The 16,461-nt window shown below is 35.8% G+C and overlaps 1 protein-coding gene across 3 annotated transcripts; it reads left to right on the top strand.

Annotated features, from left to right (window-relative positions):
* Positions 1–398: 398 nt before the first annotated feature.
* Positions 399–15,818, top strand: LOC104902585 (uncharacterized). Of its 3 annotated transcripts, none has more exons than XM_010690406.4 (13): positions 401–959; positions 1,287–1,364; positions 3,792–3,949; positions 5,825–5,897; positions 6,730–6,797; positions 8,542–8,749; positions 8,851–8,982; positions 9,085–9,191; positions 9,268–9,321; positions 9,454–9,537; positions 13,247–13,410; positions 14,057–14,206; positions 15,459–15,818. In XM_010690406.4, the coding sequence occupies exons 1-12, from the start codon at positions 614–616 to the stop codon at positions 14,202–14,204; spliced, it is 1,620 nt and encodes a 539-aa protein (XP_010688708.2). In that variant the 5' UTR covers positions 401–613; the 3' UTR covers positions 14,205–14,206; positions 15,459–15,818. The 3 variants fall into 3 exon arrangements, 2 of the variants coding, with proteins under 2 accessions (XP_010688708.2, XP_010688707.2); XM_010690405.4 differs by having other exon boundaries at positions 402–959; positions 15,449–15,818; XR_008967547.1 differs by lacking the exons at positions 14,057–14,206; positions 15,459–15,818 and adding an exon at positions 9,657–9,769 and having other exon boundaries at positions 399–959; positions 13,247–13,384.
* The last annotated feature ends 643 nt before the right edge of the window (positions 15,819–16,461 follow it).

The raw sequence follows: 16,461 nt of genomic DNA, 5'->3' as shown, positions 1-16,461 counted from the left end.
CATATTGATATTTCAATGGTGCATATCAGTATCACAATGACAACTTTCTTATTTATTAAGAATAAAAAAGATAGAAAAGCTACCAAATTCCTAAAACTCCCTTATTTAAAAAGAATTCCAAAATGTTTATATTTTTTCTAAAAATTACACAAAATGCCTCTATAATATGCTACTATTCACATATCACAATCATTATTTAAAACAAGTTCTTAGAAATATAAGCTCTTGCTTACGAATTTCAAGTTGGATCTAGTCGATTACGCCATTTCTTACCATTTATCATTTACCATTTACCATTATTTTGATATTTTGTTAAGTTTTGTTTTGTTTTCGATTTTTTTAGTACCTTTATTTCGCCTTTGATAAAAATAAAAATAAAAATCTCGATATCAATTCTTTTACTTGATTTTTTTTGATGTGGGGAATTTGATTGTAAAGTCTCATTAATTAACTACTACTGAGATTTCTAAAGTTGAGATCTTGATTTTGATCACAGATTTCCTTCAAATCCCTAATTTCATATCTCCCAAATTCACCACTTTTCTCATTCAATTTCACCCAATCTAGAATTTCAATCAACAATTCCGCTTTCGATCGACGATTTTCCCCCAAAATGCCGCCACCTGAAACCTCAATTTCTCGAAGATTTTCACTTTTTGGGATCGGAGAATCGAGTAAAAGAGAAGATCTAAAGAACTCAACTGAGAGAAAAATGGAAGAATTGACGCCATTTTTGAAGCTTGAAACTGATAAGAATGTGTATAGACCTGGAGATGAGGTTTTGATCACTATTGAGGTACAAAACCCTAATGATCCGAGTAATTCTCATGAAATTACTAGCAGTTCTGAGCGTTCTCTTTTGTTGGAAAAGCTTAATTTTGAGCTTAAAGGCGTTGAGAAGCTTGATACTCAATGGTTTACCACTCAAAAACCTCTTCCTGGAACTAAACTTAGGAAAGGTTTGTGCTCTTTCTCTCTACTTATTATGTCGATTTTCGTCTCGATTTCGTTTCGATTGAAGATTGTTGATTTCTGTACATTTTGGTAATGTACATAGATTTCTGCTGTTACATTGTTTGTCTTTTGATGCTATATCTTGTATTTAGTTGTCTAATATTGTAATTGTGAATGGAACACCTTTTGGTGTACTAGTGTAATGTAAGGATATGCATGCTGCAGAAGAACCAATTTGGTTATAAGTTGCTTGAAATGTAATCTTAGAGTAGAGTGGAATGCTAGTTGAATTGGTCATGTTGGATTAACTATGATTACTTTGTTTCTATCAGGCGAGCACGTGTTCTTGGATTGTTCTACAACATCATTAGTCTCAAATCAGATAATTTCTTCTGGGACGACTAAAAAGTGTGAGTTAATTTTGTTTGTTTTTCTTCCCAACTATCATGGTGAACGTCTGAACGATATTCTGATTTAGTCACTAAAAGTTATGAGATTATATATTGATCTTGGAAGCTATCCTATAAGACTTATTTTTGTTATTTTTTTTATAGTAGCAATGTATAGAATAGATTGAGTATGGCTGAAAGATTTGATTCTCATATTAGTGCTTGTTTGGTTGCAATGAGAATTGAATTCCCATAGGAATTTATAATTTGTGGGAAATTAATACATTATGAAATTCCTATTAATTAGTCTAAATTGTTTGGTAGTCATAAAGGAAGTTGTAATTCATAGGAATTTATGTAGGAATTGTGAGTGACCAAGGGGAGGGTAGGTAAATAAATTTCTACATTTTGTGGGAATTTCAAATTCTCATGAATTTTCATTGCCCCCATTTCCTCCATTTTCTGTCAACCAAACAATTACCTGAATATGAAAATCATAGGAATTTCGATTGCCTATATAATTTCCTGTATACCAAACAAACAATTAGTCCTCATAGATAGTGGAGCTACTTATCTTGTTGTATTCTATAAGAAGCGAAAGGAGATCTTAGGAGGATCATCTTTAACTCTAGTTTGCCATTCATGGTGATGAAACTTTGGAGTAGGAGTTTGGTAAGGAGATGGAAACTAAATTTGGGAAGCTGGTTGGAGATTAGGAGATTTTTATGTGACATTATAAGGTGTTATGAATCTGTTTTAAGGTTAGATATTGGGGAAATCTATTTCCTCTTGTCTTTTGTTCTGAAATTACTTAAGTGGAGGGAGGGGATTAGGGGGTCCATGTGTTCATATCTGGAGTTAGTTAGACGAGGTCTATCGTTCTTTAGTGTTCTTAACAGCTGGATAAAACCTTAACTTTTTTTCTGAGAGAAAGAATCTTCTTTACTCTAGTCTTGATGATCTAATATCGTCTATGTTTCTTCGTTTAAACTTTCTAGGTATTCGAGTAGTTGATTGGGACTTTCTTTAATACAGGGATAATAAGAAGATTTCTTATAATGGGGACTTGGGGTGTAGGCACGAAAAAGAGTTATCTCTCTCCCCTCTCTATATGTTATTGTGCTTTTCTCGGCTAGTGATGAAACTTATCTCAGGGTGGCATAAGGTATATGAAGTTTGTTGGGATGGAATTTGAGTCTTAGCTTTCCAGGGACCTTCATTCTTTTCTTGAAAATTTTCCATGTTGGGTTTGGAAGGGGTAAATCAAGAAAGAATCATGTCAACTTGCATTCTTGGGATTTTGTTGTAGTGAAATATGGTTTTATGGTGTTTGGTGTGTCTTTGGGTCCATGTGTTTTCTCTTGCTTCCTTGTGAGCTAGTGCAGGTGAGCTTTGTAGAGGTCCATTCTATAGAGAGATTAATAAAACTTGGCTAACATCTACTCCCTCCACCCCTTTTTGTTTGCCTCATTTTTCTCTTTGGATGTCCTTCAATTATTGCTCCTTACTCAAATTTACCGCGAGGCTTCACCACTTTACACGCACATTCGCTACATTTAATCCCACCAATCTTGTATTCTTGTCTCTTATCAACTCCATTAATGAAAAATTAAAAAATTATCTGTCCCAATGGAGTTATGGAGCAAACAAAAGGCATACAGAATCAATTTGCTTTTCTACTATTTGTCCATTAGGCCATTGGTCAAATGCCTACATATAAATTTTCTTTTAGTATCTTTAGTTATTTTCTAGTATCTTTAATTTTCTGTACCATTATAAGTGAGGTAACAGGTAGCGTGCAATGATATATATTTTCAAGAAAAATGCTAAAAGTATCCCAACGATTACGGATAGTAAGGCAAAAGTAGAAATTTTTGAACATGCTAAAAGAACTGAACTATGCGTGCTTTGTCATGATTTCTCAGCTTAATACCATTTGAGAAATATGTCTAATGCTTCTCTATGCTCCTAAGGATACGTGTAGCAGTAGCCAATTTATTATGAAATAAGATGAATGTGATTGGATATTCTGAAAAACATAACAATGAACTGATAAACACGATCTCGAGAGGCTTTTTTGCTCCCAAATACTTAGAAAAATGAAAGAAAATTCTTACTTGTTCAACATGATTCCATCTCTCTATTGTCTGCCATTGTTCTCAGCTATTGATTATGTGGAAGAAACAGTAGCAACAAGAATTGGTCTATCCTAAATGAAGTTTAATCCTCTTGCTATGTCCTAATTAGTTTTAACATCAGCTTGTTCTATAGCTTTTCTTGGGAGTCCTCAGGACTGAATACTTTATTTACAAGCTGTAGATATTCTTCAAGTAGAAAGATTCTACTATTTTCTCTTCTCAACCCTGATCTTTGTTTTAGTGGTAATTTTTCTAGTTCAATCTGTCATCTACCTTGTGCTAATTGCCTAGTAGAAAATTGTCTCCACAGATCTGGTTCGAACAGTTTTGCCTAGCATCTTACCACCGTCATACAGGGGTACAACAATTCGTTACCTGTACTATGTTAGAAGTGCTTTATCTGGACAATGGTTGATTCTAGAAAATGGCCACTCTGAGAAAGACTTGGCTCAAAACATTACTGGACTGGTTAGTTCAAATTGCTTTTTTGATTTGGTTTCTTTCCTATCTGAACTTCGTCAATATTAGGTCCATGCCCATTTATTATTTGATTTCGTTTTTGATTATCTGAGATATCAGGAAAGCTGTGTTGCAATGAATGATTAAGATCAAGAATTTTTTGTGTACTTATTGGGTAAAAGAACAATGTTAAATGATAAGGTGTTTGTTTTTCCGCATAAAATGTGTACATAGGAGAGAAGTTACATTTATGATTAAATTTAGTTTTACATGAGAACAATCAATTATGTTAGGAGGTCTTAAGTGTCTCTCACTTATTAGCCATCCTTACACTTGAAAAGTGATGCACAGAGCCAGTCTTTTGGCACTTCTGAAGTCTCCTATGACTGGGTTCATTCTCTAGATGTATTTTGCCTACTCTGCAAAATAGAATCCAAGAGTTTCATAAGTCTTTCTGTAAATTTCTGAATCATACCCAAGAAATTATCATTCCAAATTTGTCTCTAGTTTGATGTTTTCTTTAAATCACTTGTTGTTACTGCCTAATGTCTTGACACGTTATCTCAGATCTATGTTTTTTTTTTCCGATTATTTTTTTCAACGCTAACTTCTATTTTTCTCGGAGAGGTTTTCAATTTTTTATGGGTGACAATAATTACTTTTCTATTCCTGGAAAATGATAAACAAAATAATTACTTTTTAAAGTTTTGCCTCAATGGTTGTGTTATAAGTGTTCTCTCTTTGTCTCACTTTAGTTGCTAGATCTAGGTATAAGACCAAAGTTCTACTTGCTTCTGCCCAGCCCAGCTTGATGAGTGATGACCATTTGTGGTTAGTTTTGTCTGAGGATCAAGTCTTTTCCCATAGGATCATGTCTTACTTTCGCTGGTATATGTTATTACTTTCACATGGCGTTTTCAGACATCAACGTATAAAGGGTTCTGGCATTCTTACCTTCACTCGTGTATGAGTGTCTTGTCCCTCCCATGTTTTAGATAGAAGAAGCTCTTTACACTCTTACGCAATTGTTTAACTATGAAGCTGATATATCGTTCACATAGTAGCTCTTTCAACCCCTTAGCGTGACATAAGTGACGATATATATATGTTTTTTTTTTCAATTGAGGCACTAACACGTTTTGGAAATAATTACAAGGCCCCCTTACTTAATGATTGAAAAGTCTATACTACCCTCCTCCTCCACTTTCTTACTACTCTCTCTCCTCATGGATCAGACCGCCACCACCATCAAGGCCAACCATCATCGACTTTGGCCCACACACTTGTCGTCTTGGAGCCGAAATTCAGCATGGTTGGAGCCGAAATTTAGCTTAGGTGACATTCTAGCAAGATATGTACGATATCTTTTTTTTTTTTTTTTTGTGAAGGATTATGATGAACTGAATTGGGTTTGATGTATACGAGGACTGATGAGGCCATAGAGTGAAAAGACTTGTTTCAACTTTCTTTGATGTAAGGGTAGAATTATCATTTTCAAAAAGAAGTAGATGGACTTATATGTTAAGGCCATGCTATAGATATTGTGCAAATGGTTAGAGTGATTGTTTTTAGTCTACTAAATTGAATAAGGCAGAACACAGGGATACTATCTAGAATTGTCCAAGGATAGGGTTTTTGCAGGTGAATGATATTCAGCGGTGTATTTTCAGTGAGAGTCGATGTTTATGTTTTTCATTTTATCTTTTTGCGGACCATTCTATGGGTAGCGCAGTCATTAAGATTGCTGTTTGCACACTCATTTTTAACTTGTAACACTTTAATATGGGGTATGTGGACATAAAATTATATAGTTTACGTTTGTTGTTAATTAGGTTATGTGGTAGTTATTTCAAATATTGTATGTGACCATATTCAAATTTACAGGAAGTTCGGGTCCCCTTGCAAATCTGGGTTACTCAAAAGGCTAGCGGAATACTGGAAGAAGGTCAAATTGAGGGTAGGTTGATTACACTGTCCTCTTTCTCAAGTACTTTTTACTGTAATTATTAGCTTGCCATGTTTTCATTGCTTGTTTATTCTCTTGCCGATCATCTCAAATTCTTATCTGATGAAGCTTTATTAAACAAGCTTCAACATGATCACAGCTTAGTAAGCTGACCTTGTTGTGTCCTGAAGTGCATGAAATTATGGTACATAAACCCAACAGATATCTTCCTTCTTTACTAGAACCCCCACCTATAACAAAAAGCTACAATCATGCATCATGTGTGATCTTAGTGAAAATCAAGCAGAAGTATGCCGTCAATCATCATTAAACAGTACAAACATACAAGCTGGATAATCTTCTCGTTTTTAAGGAGAACATTTGACTCTAAAGAGATCAGTTTCGTTTCAGAGGGAAATTTTTTAGGTTTCTCTTTGAGTATACTCTTCATTCGTCCTTAAGAGGTAAGCATACAATGTGTATATCATCATCTATCATCTCTCGAAGATGCTACTGTCTTTACATGTGGTGGAAATTGGTCCTTTTCGAATCTTGTTTCATTCATATACTATGATAGAGAAACCATTGCACTTCATCTTCTATCATTGCATGTGAACTTGGCAGTTTATAAGCTTGTTGGTTCAAGTTCTCCTGCTCTTACCACATTTTACTGGGTTGTGGCTCCAACCTATCCAGTTATGGGCTTTATGGCTTGAAATCCTTTCGGAAAGCATTCTCTTGAGTTGCTGTTTTTCATTTGAATTCAAGTTCACCTATGAACTGGTCATCTTATGTGTGATTTACTTATCTGCTATAAATTAATAATTACTTTATCATGTTCTAGGGGTTGATCTGATCGAAACGAGTCCAACAGATATATATTGGAAAGAGATGGATGGGGACTCAGAGTGGGTAAGCTGATGGACATTGTATTCACTAATATCTTATTTGATCTCTTTATATCTTAAAGGCAATTGGTGCTGTAAATTCCTGCTGCTATTGATTGCTTTGAAGTTTGAATAGTTTCATCATCTTTTGTTGACACCAATGTTGCTTGGTCTCATCACTTTACCCTGACATGCCTGTCTTGACATGACATAAGCGGGGTATGAACATGGTAGATGAGCCAATATGCTCAAGCGAAAAATGAAATACCTTTTTCCTCTCTATCTAAAAATCCTACGCAACCTTATTTATCATCCATCAGTCTCTATAACCAGAGGGGAGGTCTAAATATATACCCATTTGACCATAAGGAAGAGTATAATATTTACGATCTTGATCTCTAGAGTCATATGACACTATGATGGTCAAACTTGCCATATACCCCTATATCTTACATGTGTTGACATGAGACGACCTGAATGACACACCATGACACCACACAAGATATCTTTGGGATTCAGGGGAATGAAAATGGACCCGACACTCTGTTAATTAGTGATATCAATCATACTCCTATATTTTGCAAAAACCAAGCAGCAGGATCTCTCTGGCACCAAGATACTTACTTTTCAGATCTCGTTTTTGTATTCAAAAGCCCTAGATTTACAATTTGAGTCGTCAAATGACAAGTAGGAAAAAGGGAAGATTGGGGCTTTCGATCCCTTGGAAGAGGCAAAGGTGGCGATATTATTATTATTGTTGTTGATAGTTGGTCGGTGGCTAAAGAGAGGACTTAGGGTATTTTGCAGTCAAAGGAAGAGGAAGTTGGGAGATTCTATAACATCTCTTTGCAGACTTGAGGTAGGTTAAAAGAAAAGAAATGGGGACTGGTCAAAATCTTCAAAAAAAAAAGTGCATATTCTATTGTTCAGTCTTCCTTAATCTTTTAAATGTTAAAAGCAGGTCACAATGCTCGAGATATTTTCTTTTCATGGCCGTCCCAGTGGCTGAATCTTAAATTTGGACACTTATCATCCATGTACATGCATTTTCTAATTTAAGATATTTGGTGCCTGACTCTTGGATCTATACTTGAGCCTGACACTCATATATGAGCTTGAGCATCATAAAGACAATGCAGGAAGCATATCGATGTCTCCAGTGGCTGGTTGGTGGAAGGAACGAGTAGGATATTAGACTTTCACATATAATAGAAAAGGGAGGAAGGCGGTGGGGGATCATGAGGTCGAGGATAAGACAAAAAGATAAGTAGGGTAAGGGAGTAAGGGACTAGTTAAAGAGTCATAAGTTGTGGGTTTTGTATTTGATATTATGCTCCCCTGTGGACATTCTTATTATTGAGATGTCAGTAATTCCTTTAATTTCTTCACATGTTAATATCAGTTATTTATTTAATGAGGCGTTTAATGAATACAAAAATTCTAGTATAAGTTTCTTTCAGGGTTTGCCATTTTTGAATCGCAAAGTGCCCTGTTTCTATTTTTGGTGGTGCATTAAGTAAAACAGGTTGAAAGAGGACAGATGCCATTGAATCAGATGTCTTCCTTCATTCTGCTCAGAGGATTTGAGAAAACAAATATTTTTAATATTGTAGTTTCCACATCGTATGACCATATCGTAATATTGGAACGTCTTAATGTGACTTAACCGGGTCTATATACAAACCCAATATCCTGTATGTGAGCTCAAGCATCATAGGATGACAATACAGTGACGTGAATCATTTCTCAGTTGTGTTCTTTCTTTAAAGGTTAGGGCTAATGATTTATATGATGGAGTTGAGGAAGGCTATGATAGTTCGAGGGACGAAATTTTATCTGTTTCTTCCTATAATCCTTCAAGAGACAGTTTTCAAAAGACATTTGGCAGTTCACTATCTCTGCAAGGATCGGCCTCTAGGTCCTTCAGAGAACCATTGCCTGCAGAAGCTGATGAAGTTCTACATAATTCAAGTGGGGGTGAGTGAATCTGCTGATATCCTTTAAGGAATTGAATTCTTCCTTTTTCGAGCCATTTTATGCTCATTTTGATATAAAGCAAATGTTCTCTTTCCTGCCAGATATCTTATCATCCAAAAGTCCTCCTCCTGTTATCTCACCTCAACTGCAAAGAGGATATTCAAAAACTTTTGTTAGAGATGAAGATGAAAAGGGAGCGTCTTCTCCCATTGGAATGACAGAATCTATTGCATGTAATCAGCTCACTTTCGCGTCTCCTATATTCTGTCGTTGCAAGTCTTCATCCTTTATCATGTGTTCTTTATATTTTAATTAGGTCCAAACATTTTTTGCAGCAGAAGGCTATATTAGAGGCAGGTCGTATAATATCAAGCTTGATGATCAAGTTCTTCTGAGATTTTCACCTAAGAAGTCAGATTCAAATTATTATTTCAGTGATATGGTAAATTCATTGGAAAGCATCATGAGATAGAAATCTGCATACATACCCAAAATTGATTTTTGACTTTTGGTTACAGATAGGTGGGACCCTCACTTTTTTTCATGAAGAAGGACAGAGGAGGTGTCTTGAGGTAAGTAATGTTGCAAATGAAGATATCATGGCAAAAGTAGTCACAGATGGTTGATGTTTGCTGCAATACTGGAGTGTTTATATCGTAATTGCCGTGCTGAGATTGACAGGAGTTTTTTTTTTCTTCTTCTAGGTCTCAATCACCTTGGAGATTTCAGAGACTATAAATCGACGTTTTGTACATCCATCTCGTAGGAATTCCCCTAAACTTACTAAGGTAACTTGAAATTCTGACTCTAGAATTTGTTGTCATAGATGTAATTGGATTTTTCCTTGTTCTGATTGTATATTTGAACTTTGTGTGCTATTGTTGTGTACTGAATTGCTGTGAAGTAGTTGGCCAATTGTTGAACAAAGCAGCCTTAATGCAATTATATGGATAAAGCTGCATGCATTTTAATATATAGATCTCACCATAGGCCAGAGCCTCATGGTATGAATAGTGAAAGGTTACTACCCTTACTCTCTTCGCTACCAAATACTTTATTATTTAGGTGAATACATTTATTTTCTAGGCCAAATTGCTTTGCACTTAATTATTTTTTGCTTTCCTCTTGCTTTCTTTATCAAAATCTTAGTGTTTTAATTACTTTCCCAAATTTTTCCTCTATGAGTACTTGTTTGAATCATGAATTTATCTTTGAAAAGATTATTGTTGAATTTGTCCTCTGATAACACTTTTATAAGTACTCAAAAATTATACTAATTTGTTAGTAGTGGTATTAGAAAAAATAATGACATCAAAGAGTGGTCTTGTTCTTGGAAATGTGAAGTAATTCGTAAGTCAAATGGGAAGTTTATCATGCAATGTAGGAGGTAAGAGTTCAAATGTGTTACATTGAACTTCCCAATAATTACTGGAGAAATGGCGCACTAGTGACCAAGTCTGAAGATGAGCGCTAGCAGCACACCCCCAGGCCCCAACAAGCCACAAATTAAGCTAGCTCTTGACATTTGTTCGTATATGTTATAACGGATGTGTTGTAGTTTGATTAATGCGGAACAGAAAATCAATGAAATAATGAAGGTGAGAAAATAATAAAGATGAACAAACAAAGAACACAAGGATTTACGTGGTTCAGTCAAATTTGACCTACATCCACAGGTGGGGGATTAGAGCTTCTTCACTATAATGGAGAAAATCAGAGAGAATAATACAAGAGTCCTAAATCTAGAGGCTAAAAGTGTTTCATAAGTTGTGTTAATAATGATGAACACTAAGAGCCCTTTTATAATCATAAGGAACCCGTACAAACCCTAAAAGATAACTTAAAACGAAAAATATATCGAAAAACGCGTTCAGCGTTCAAAACTGCGCACCGCCCGACCGGTGGGGCGAAATCCGCCCGGTCGGGCCCGGGATGAAACAGCTTCGTCAGTTTTTCGTAAAACAGTCATAACTTTCTCGTTTCTCATCGAAATTGGGCATATGACCTATCGTTGGAAAGCTCTTTGAACAAGCTATCACCTCCAATTTGATCACATCACATCAAAATCATTTATAGATTGAGAGATATGTGCATTCAAAGTTAGCCTTATGCCATTCACAAGATTTCAAGTCATATTTAACAAATCTCCACCTTGACTTGAAACCGATCAAACAAGGTAACTCCACCTTAAACCAAAAAATGATGCTCAACCAAAAAACACCATAGAACCTCCACCTTAAGCAAAATTCCATAAACCTACCCATTGTAGGCAATCCAGAAAAGGACATCTTCTATAATTGTGTACCGATGCGTCTTCGAACACAAAATCCGTATACAAAACCATCACATGGCCTAGATCGAGAGTATAAAGTCACCAACGCTAGCATGCTTCATCAAATTGACCAAACTCTCTTCAAACACTTCTTCATCTCAACAACAAACTCAAAGGCAATTCTAGAAACTGAATGACAACGATAATTTCTAAATTGCAATTGTACTTACTAATCACAAAAGTACCAAATTTGAGATAAGAAATAGCATAACTAGAACAAAATCTAATGCATAACCAAGATTGCTAATTTATTATAAACTCAAAAACAATCTATCATAGACTCCATAGCAAAATCCACACGGTTTCTCGTTTTACCAAGAGATCTCAAAAGGGCACCAAACATAAAGAGATCGTAGAAACCGCAGCCCCAAATCTTGTAACCCTAAAGTGCAAGATCATCATCAAAAACAGCGTCGGCAATATTTGCAGATTGACCCTCATTGGACCTTTCTCCATTTTCTTCTTTAATTTCCAACACTCAGATTTAATATGACCCTTCACATGACAATAGTTACAGATTTTTCCAGAATTCTTTCCACCATGAGCAGCAAAAGCATTTGTGTTAGCAGAATTATTAGATTTATTAACTAATTTATTGTCAATTAAATCTCTCTGAGTTAAGGCCTCCTTAACATCCTGCAAACTCAAATCATCTTTACCATATAATAAGGTATCTCGAAAGTGCTTATACGAAGGTGGTAAAGAACACAACAACCTAATAGCCATATCCTCATCATCGATCTCAACATCGATATTTTGCAAATCCATAATTATAGAGAAGAATTCATCTAAATGAGACTCAAGCGGTTTACCTTCTTCTAGACTGAGATCATGAAGTCTAGATTTTAGTAGTAGACGGTTGGTCACAGATTTTGTCATATAAAGTGACTCCAACTTCAACCACAAACTCGCAGCAGTCGTCTCTTTGGCAACCTCTCTCAGAACTTCATTAGATAGACTTAAATGAATTGCTGATAGTGCCTTCAAATCCATATCCTCCCACTGATCATCCGTCATATCCGAAGGCTTTTTGGATGCACCTACCAAAGCCTTGTAACAACCACTTTGAACCAGGATGGCTTTCATCTTTAATTGCCATAGGCCAAAATTTACTTGCCTATCAAATTTCTCAATATTGTATTTCATTGACATAATGAAAAAATCAAACTTTTTCTATAAACACTTAAGATCTTAAAACAACCAAGCTCTTGATACCAGTTTGTTATAACGGATGTGTTGTAGTTTGATTAATGCGGAACAGAAAATCAATGAAATAATGAAGGTGAGAAAATAATAAAGATGAACAAACAAAGAACACAAGGATTTACGTGGTTCAGTCAAATTTGACCTACATCCACAGGTGGGGATTAGAGCTTCTTCACTATAATGGAGAAAATCAGAGAGAATAATACAAGAGTCCTAAATCTAGAGGCTAAAAGTGTTTCATAAGTTGTGTTAATAATGATGAACACTAAGAGCCCTTTTATAATCATAAGGAACCCGTACAAACCCTAAAAGATAACTTAAAACGAAAAATATATCGAAAAACGCGTTCAGCGTTCAAAACTGCGCACCGCCCGACCGGTGGGGCGAAATCCGCCCGGTCGGGCCCGGGATGAAACAGCTTCGTCAGTTTTTCGTAAAACAGTCATAACTTTCTCGTTTCTCATCGAAATTGGGCATATGACCTATCGTTGGAAAGCTCTTTGAACAAGCTATCACCTCCAATTTGAATCACATCAAAATCATTTATAGATTGAGAGATATGTGCATTCAAAGTTAGCCTTATGCCATTCACAAGATTTCAAGTCATATTTAACAGTATACTTGTTCTACATATGGAACTGTATCACAATCCCCCTCTTCTCTCTCTTTCTTAAATAGCAACTTTTATGTTTTAATTTCTAACTTTTTCCTGTTATGCAATCCAAATTTTCTTGTTAGCCTAATCAGTAAGGTTTTATGGGAGTAATTATTTGGAACTGTTTTGTAAAACAACCGAAATAGTTTGCTTGTGTTGGCAGAATACTGTTTGTAATGTGCATATAATCTCAATCTTGGGTTGCTGCTGAGACTACTTTCATATGAGCTTTAAGCGATTTAAGGTTGTTGCCCCCAAAATAGAACAAGCCATTCTCAATTTTTTGTTTCGTGAATGTCTGTAGGTTCAAAGTGATCATCATGAGGTTGTCGCCGACATGGTGCAGACTAGCTTCCTTTTTTCCATTCCGATGGATGGGCCAATGTCTTTTTCAACCCCACATGTGTCTGTTCAATGGGCTCTGCGTTTTGAATTCTTTACCACTCCGAGGAATATTGACTGGAGTAGGTAAGCTTTTCTGATTGAGCTTATATTTTCCTTGATGAGATTAACACATCACAATCAACTGCAGAATTCATAGGGCACTCTGCTATTATATGCCTTCTGGAATTTGGCATATTCTGATGGGCAAGATTATCACTGCTTTTCTTTAGACAATAAATAGATTTCTGGACGTTAATATTTACGACTTCTTATTTTCCTTTTTGTGGTGCCAATGCCTTTTGTAATTTAAGCTCCGTCAGGCAAACATCTAATGTTTGTTATTGCTTGGACTAGGGCTTCACAGTTTTGGCTGTTTCCTTCTAAATCCTATCATTGTGCTTCCTACTGTTGTCCAGCACTGATATTCTTTCAATGATTAGTGTTCCACATGTATCACATTACGCAATGAAGCATATCTTTTTTTCCCGTTGGGATTATGCAATGGTTAATTTAGTGGGTCTAGGAGTTGGTTTATAAGTTATAACTGAATATAATAGTTGGAATAATCAATGAAGACAATCACAATTATTGGTGGCTGTTAAGTACTATTCCATAATTTGAGTTTCCAAACCCTTGGGCTCACTTTCATAGGTTAATATGTGATTTCATCTTTGCACGGAACATCTTCTCTGCCTGTCATCGTGATGGTTTGTCACACTATTGTTCACAGGTATGGTCATCCCCTTCTGGTTGAAGGAAGAGACAAATGTGAGTGGTTTCTTCCAATAAATGTGCATGCGCCTCCACCTGGAGCTGCAGCTGCTCACGCAAGAAGTAGAAAGAACCTCTCTCGTGAGCCTTTTTGGGTTCGTGACTGAAGGTAAGCTGAAAGTTTTTTTCATAAATTTTAGCTTCTACTATACCAAGCTGCAAATAAAAGGTCGGCATTCTTGCTTTTGTATTTAACATATGCTTTTTCTATTGTCCTAGCATTTGTATAGTAGTAAAATTGTTGACCATATTGGTCTCTTGTTCAAAAAAGTACCTTTTAATAAGAAAAGGAATAGAGAAAGAGATCAGAAATTTTAGAATAATAATAAAAAGAAAGAGATAGGAAAGTTTAGTCAAGAAAATACTTTAATTATAAGGATGATTAAAATAGCAATCTTGATTTAACAATAGGTACACTTAGAGTTTCTCTTTTAAAAACAAAGGAAATGAATTTTGTTTAATGAAGGAAATTTCATATCAATTCAATCTCCATAGTCTTGTTGGTCTACCCTCAAACATCCCTTTTCCTTCATAAATTTTCATGACTGTAAAAGTGGTATTGATGGTAATGGATTTATGTAAAGAAAATGCATGTTGGGGGATAAAATTCCATGACCACGAGACTTTCTTTTCAAAATTACATATGAATTCATTAACATTACACCACTATGTACTATCGACCACCAAATGTGTTGTGAGCATCAGCCATCAAGTTGAAAATAACATCAGAAGACACATCTATAGTTTCTTAAATTCTTGGCAGAAGAACAACTTTCGCAAAGGACGCCAGATATGGCTGTGTGCAACTCTCTGACAATTCTTCAATGAGACCACACAGTTGTGTGTAATGAACGGTGTGGCCAGATGCTTCTTTGATCCACATAACCCAACTCGTAAGGGCCATAACTTGCGGTTTAGAGCTTTGTAGAAAGCGTGTAATATATTAATGGAAAGCTTTAGAAATCTATATTGAAACTGCGGGAAATCAGTTTAGCAAGATAAATAAGAGGGGAAAACCTAAGAAAATGTTATATTTGATCGGATCAAAATGATCAACAATGAATACAACCGGTCATTTTCGAGAGGTGAGTTCTCTCCCAAGCAAAATGCAAATTATCAAATATCTGGATGTTTTTATATCCTCATACCCTATCTATACTACTCTAGCACAGTGCTCTCATTCTCTTTCTATGATTGAGGGGGGGGGGGGACTTGTATGATTTTACTATAATTGTACCATTGGATCATCGTTGTACTTACAGTTTAAAACTACAGTCAAATAAATACTTGCCGTATAGGTGTTACCTTGCAATTCCTTTTCCAATATTAAAGACTGATAGTATGTTTACAGTTTTTATCAGTTGAACTACTAAATGGGAACTTGTCATTATGGCTCAACATGAGCTAATTGTTCTGCTGATGGTCCTTCAAATACCTAAAGACTGCATTGCATGAAGAGAGAAAGAGATAGCTCAGCCTATACAGCATTGTGTTGCTCTCTACAGATTTCGAGCAGCTTGAAATGACTATCTTGGCAGGAGGTGATATCGAAATTTCCTTTCTGTTTTGCTGGGTTGTATTATATAGACGGATGATCTTGGTCTTACCACTATTGATCTCAGAAATGAGTAATAATTGTTGTAACCATCGCTGCAATTTTCAGTTTTGAGATTTTGAAGTTGTACGAAATAATGTATAATGAGATTAAAATATATTAGCCACATGCTAGTCTAAGCCAAGTCTAAGATTTTCAAAGATGTCGTGCAGAGTGCACTTGTGCTCGACTCTGCGGAAGAAAAATGACCACAAATACGGGAGAAGTATAACGTACTTCACTTCCAACTAGCACTCTAGCAGTCTAGCACAAGCTAAACAGTATACACATTTATATGCAAACACGCTAGGTACATCTGTTCAATGTTGGAAATACATCCTTTTAGAGTACTGATCTACAATTTTTTGATGCTGAAAAACCATTGTTACATGGAACGCGGTACGGAAATGGGAACGCTGAAGGCAACCTTTAGAGTAAACCAGATGGATTCCTAGACCATGTACCACGTACCAGTGTACCACGTTTCGGGACGCGTCTCCTGGAACGTGGCCACGTACCCCGTTCCCGGTATCAATGTGAAAAACTCAGGCAAACTGCAACTGACAGTTGCTCAATGCATGAAATACATCTTCAATTGTACATTTGTACTGATCAAATACATATTGGAACCTTTTTTATATTCAATTTTTTTCTTGGTGCTGTAGTGAAATGGTGTTGCAGGAAAAAATGGAATCTAAGAGAATACTGAATTAGAAGGCAAAGAAGAAACAAAAAGGGGATGTTCATACTTGATATAGAAGCAATTTCCT

Source organism: Beta vulgaris, chromosome 9 (assembly GCF_026745355.1).
Source record: "Beta vulgaris subsp. vulgaris cultivar EL10 chromosome 9, EL10.2, whole genome shotgun sequence".
NCBI classification, from domain to species: domain Eukaryota; kingdom Viridiplantae; phylum Streptophyta; class Magnoliopsida; order Caryophyllales; family Amaranthaceae; genus Beta; species Beta vulgaris.
Note: the sequence above shows the minus strand (reverse complement) of the source record. Positions and strands in the feature narration are given on the sequence as shown.

Coding starts and splice junctions, on each gene's coding strand:
- LOC104902585 (XM_010690406.4), top strand. CDS start 614: ATGCCGCCACCTGAAACCTCAATTTCTCGAAGATTTTCACTTTTTGGG. Junction 9,322..9,453: donor GACAGAGGAGGTGTCTTGAG/GTAAGTAATGTT, acceptor TTCTTCTTCTAG/GTCTCAATCACCTTGGAGAT. Junction 9,538..13,246: donor ATTCCCCTAAACTTACTAAG/GTAACTTGAAAT, acceptor GAATGTCTGTAG/GTTCAAAGTGATCATCATGA.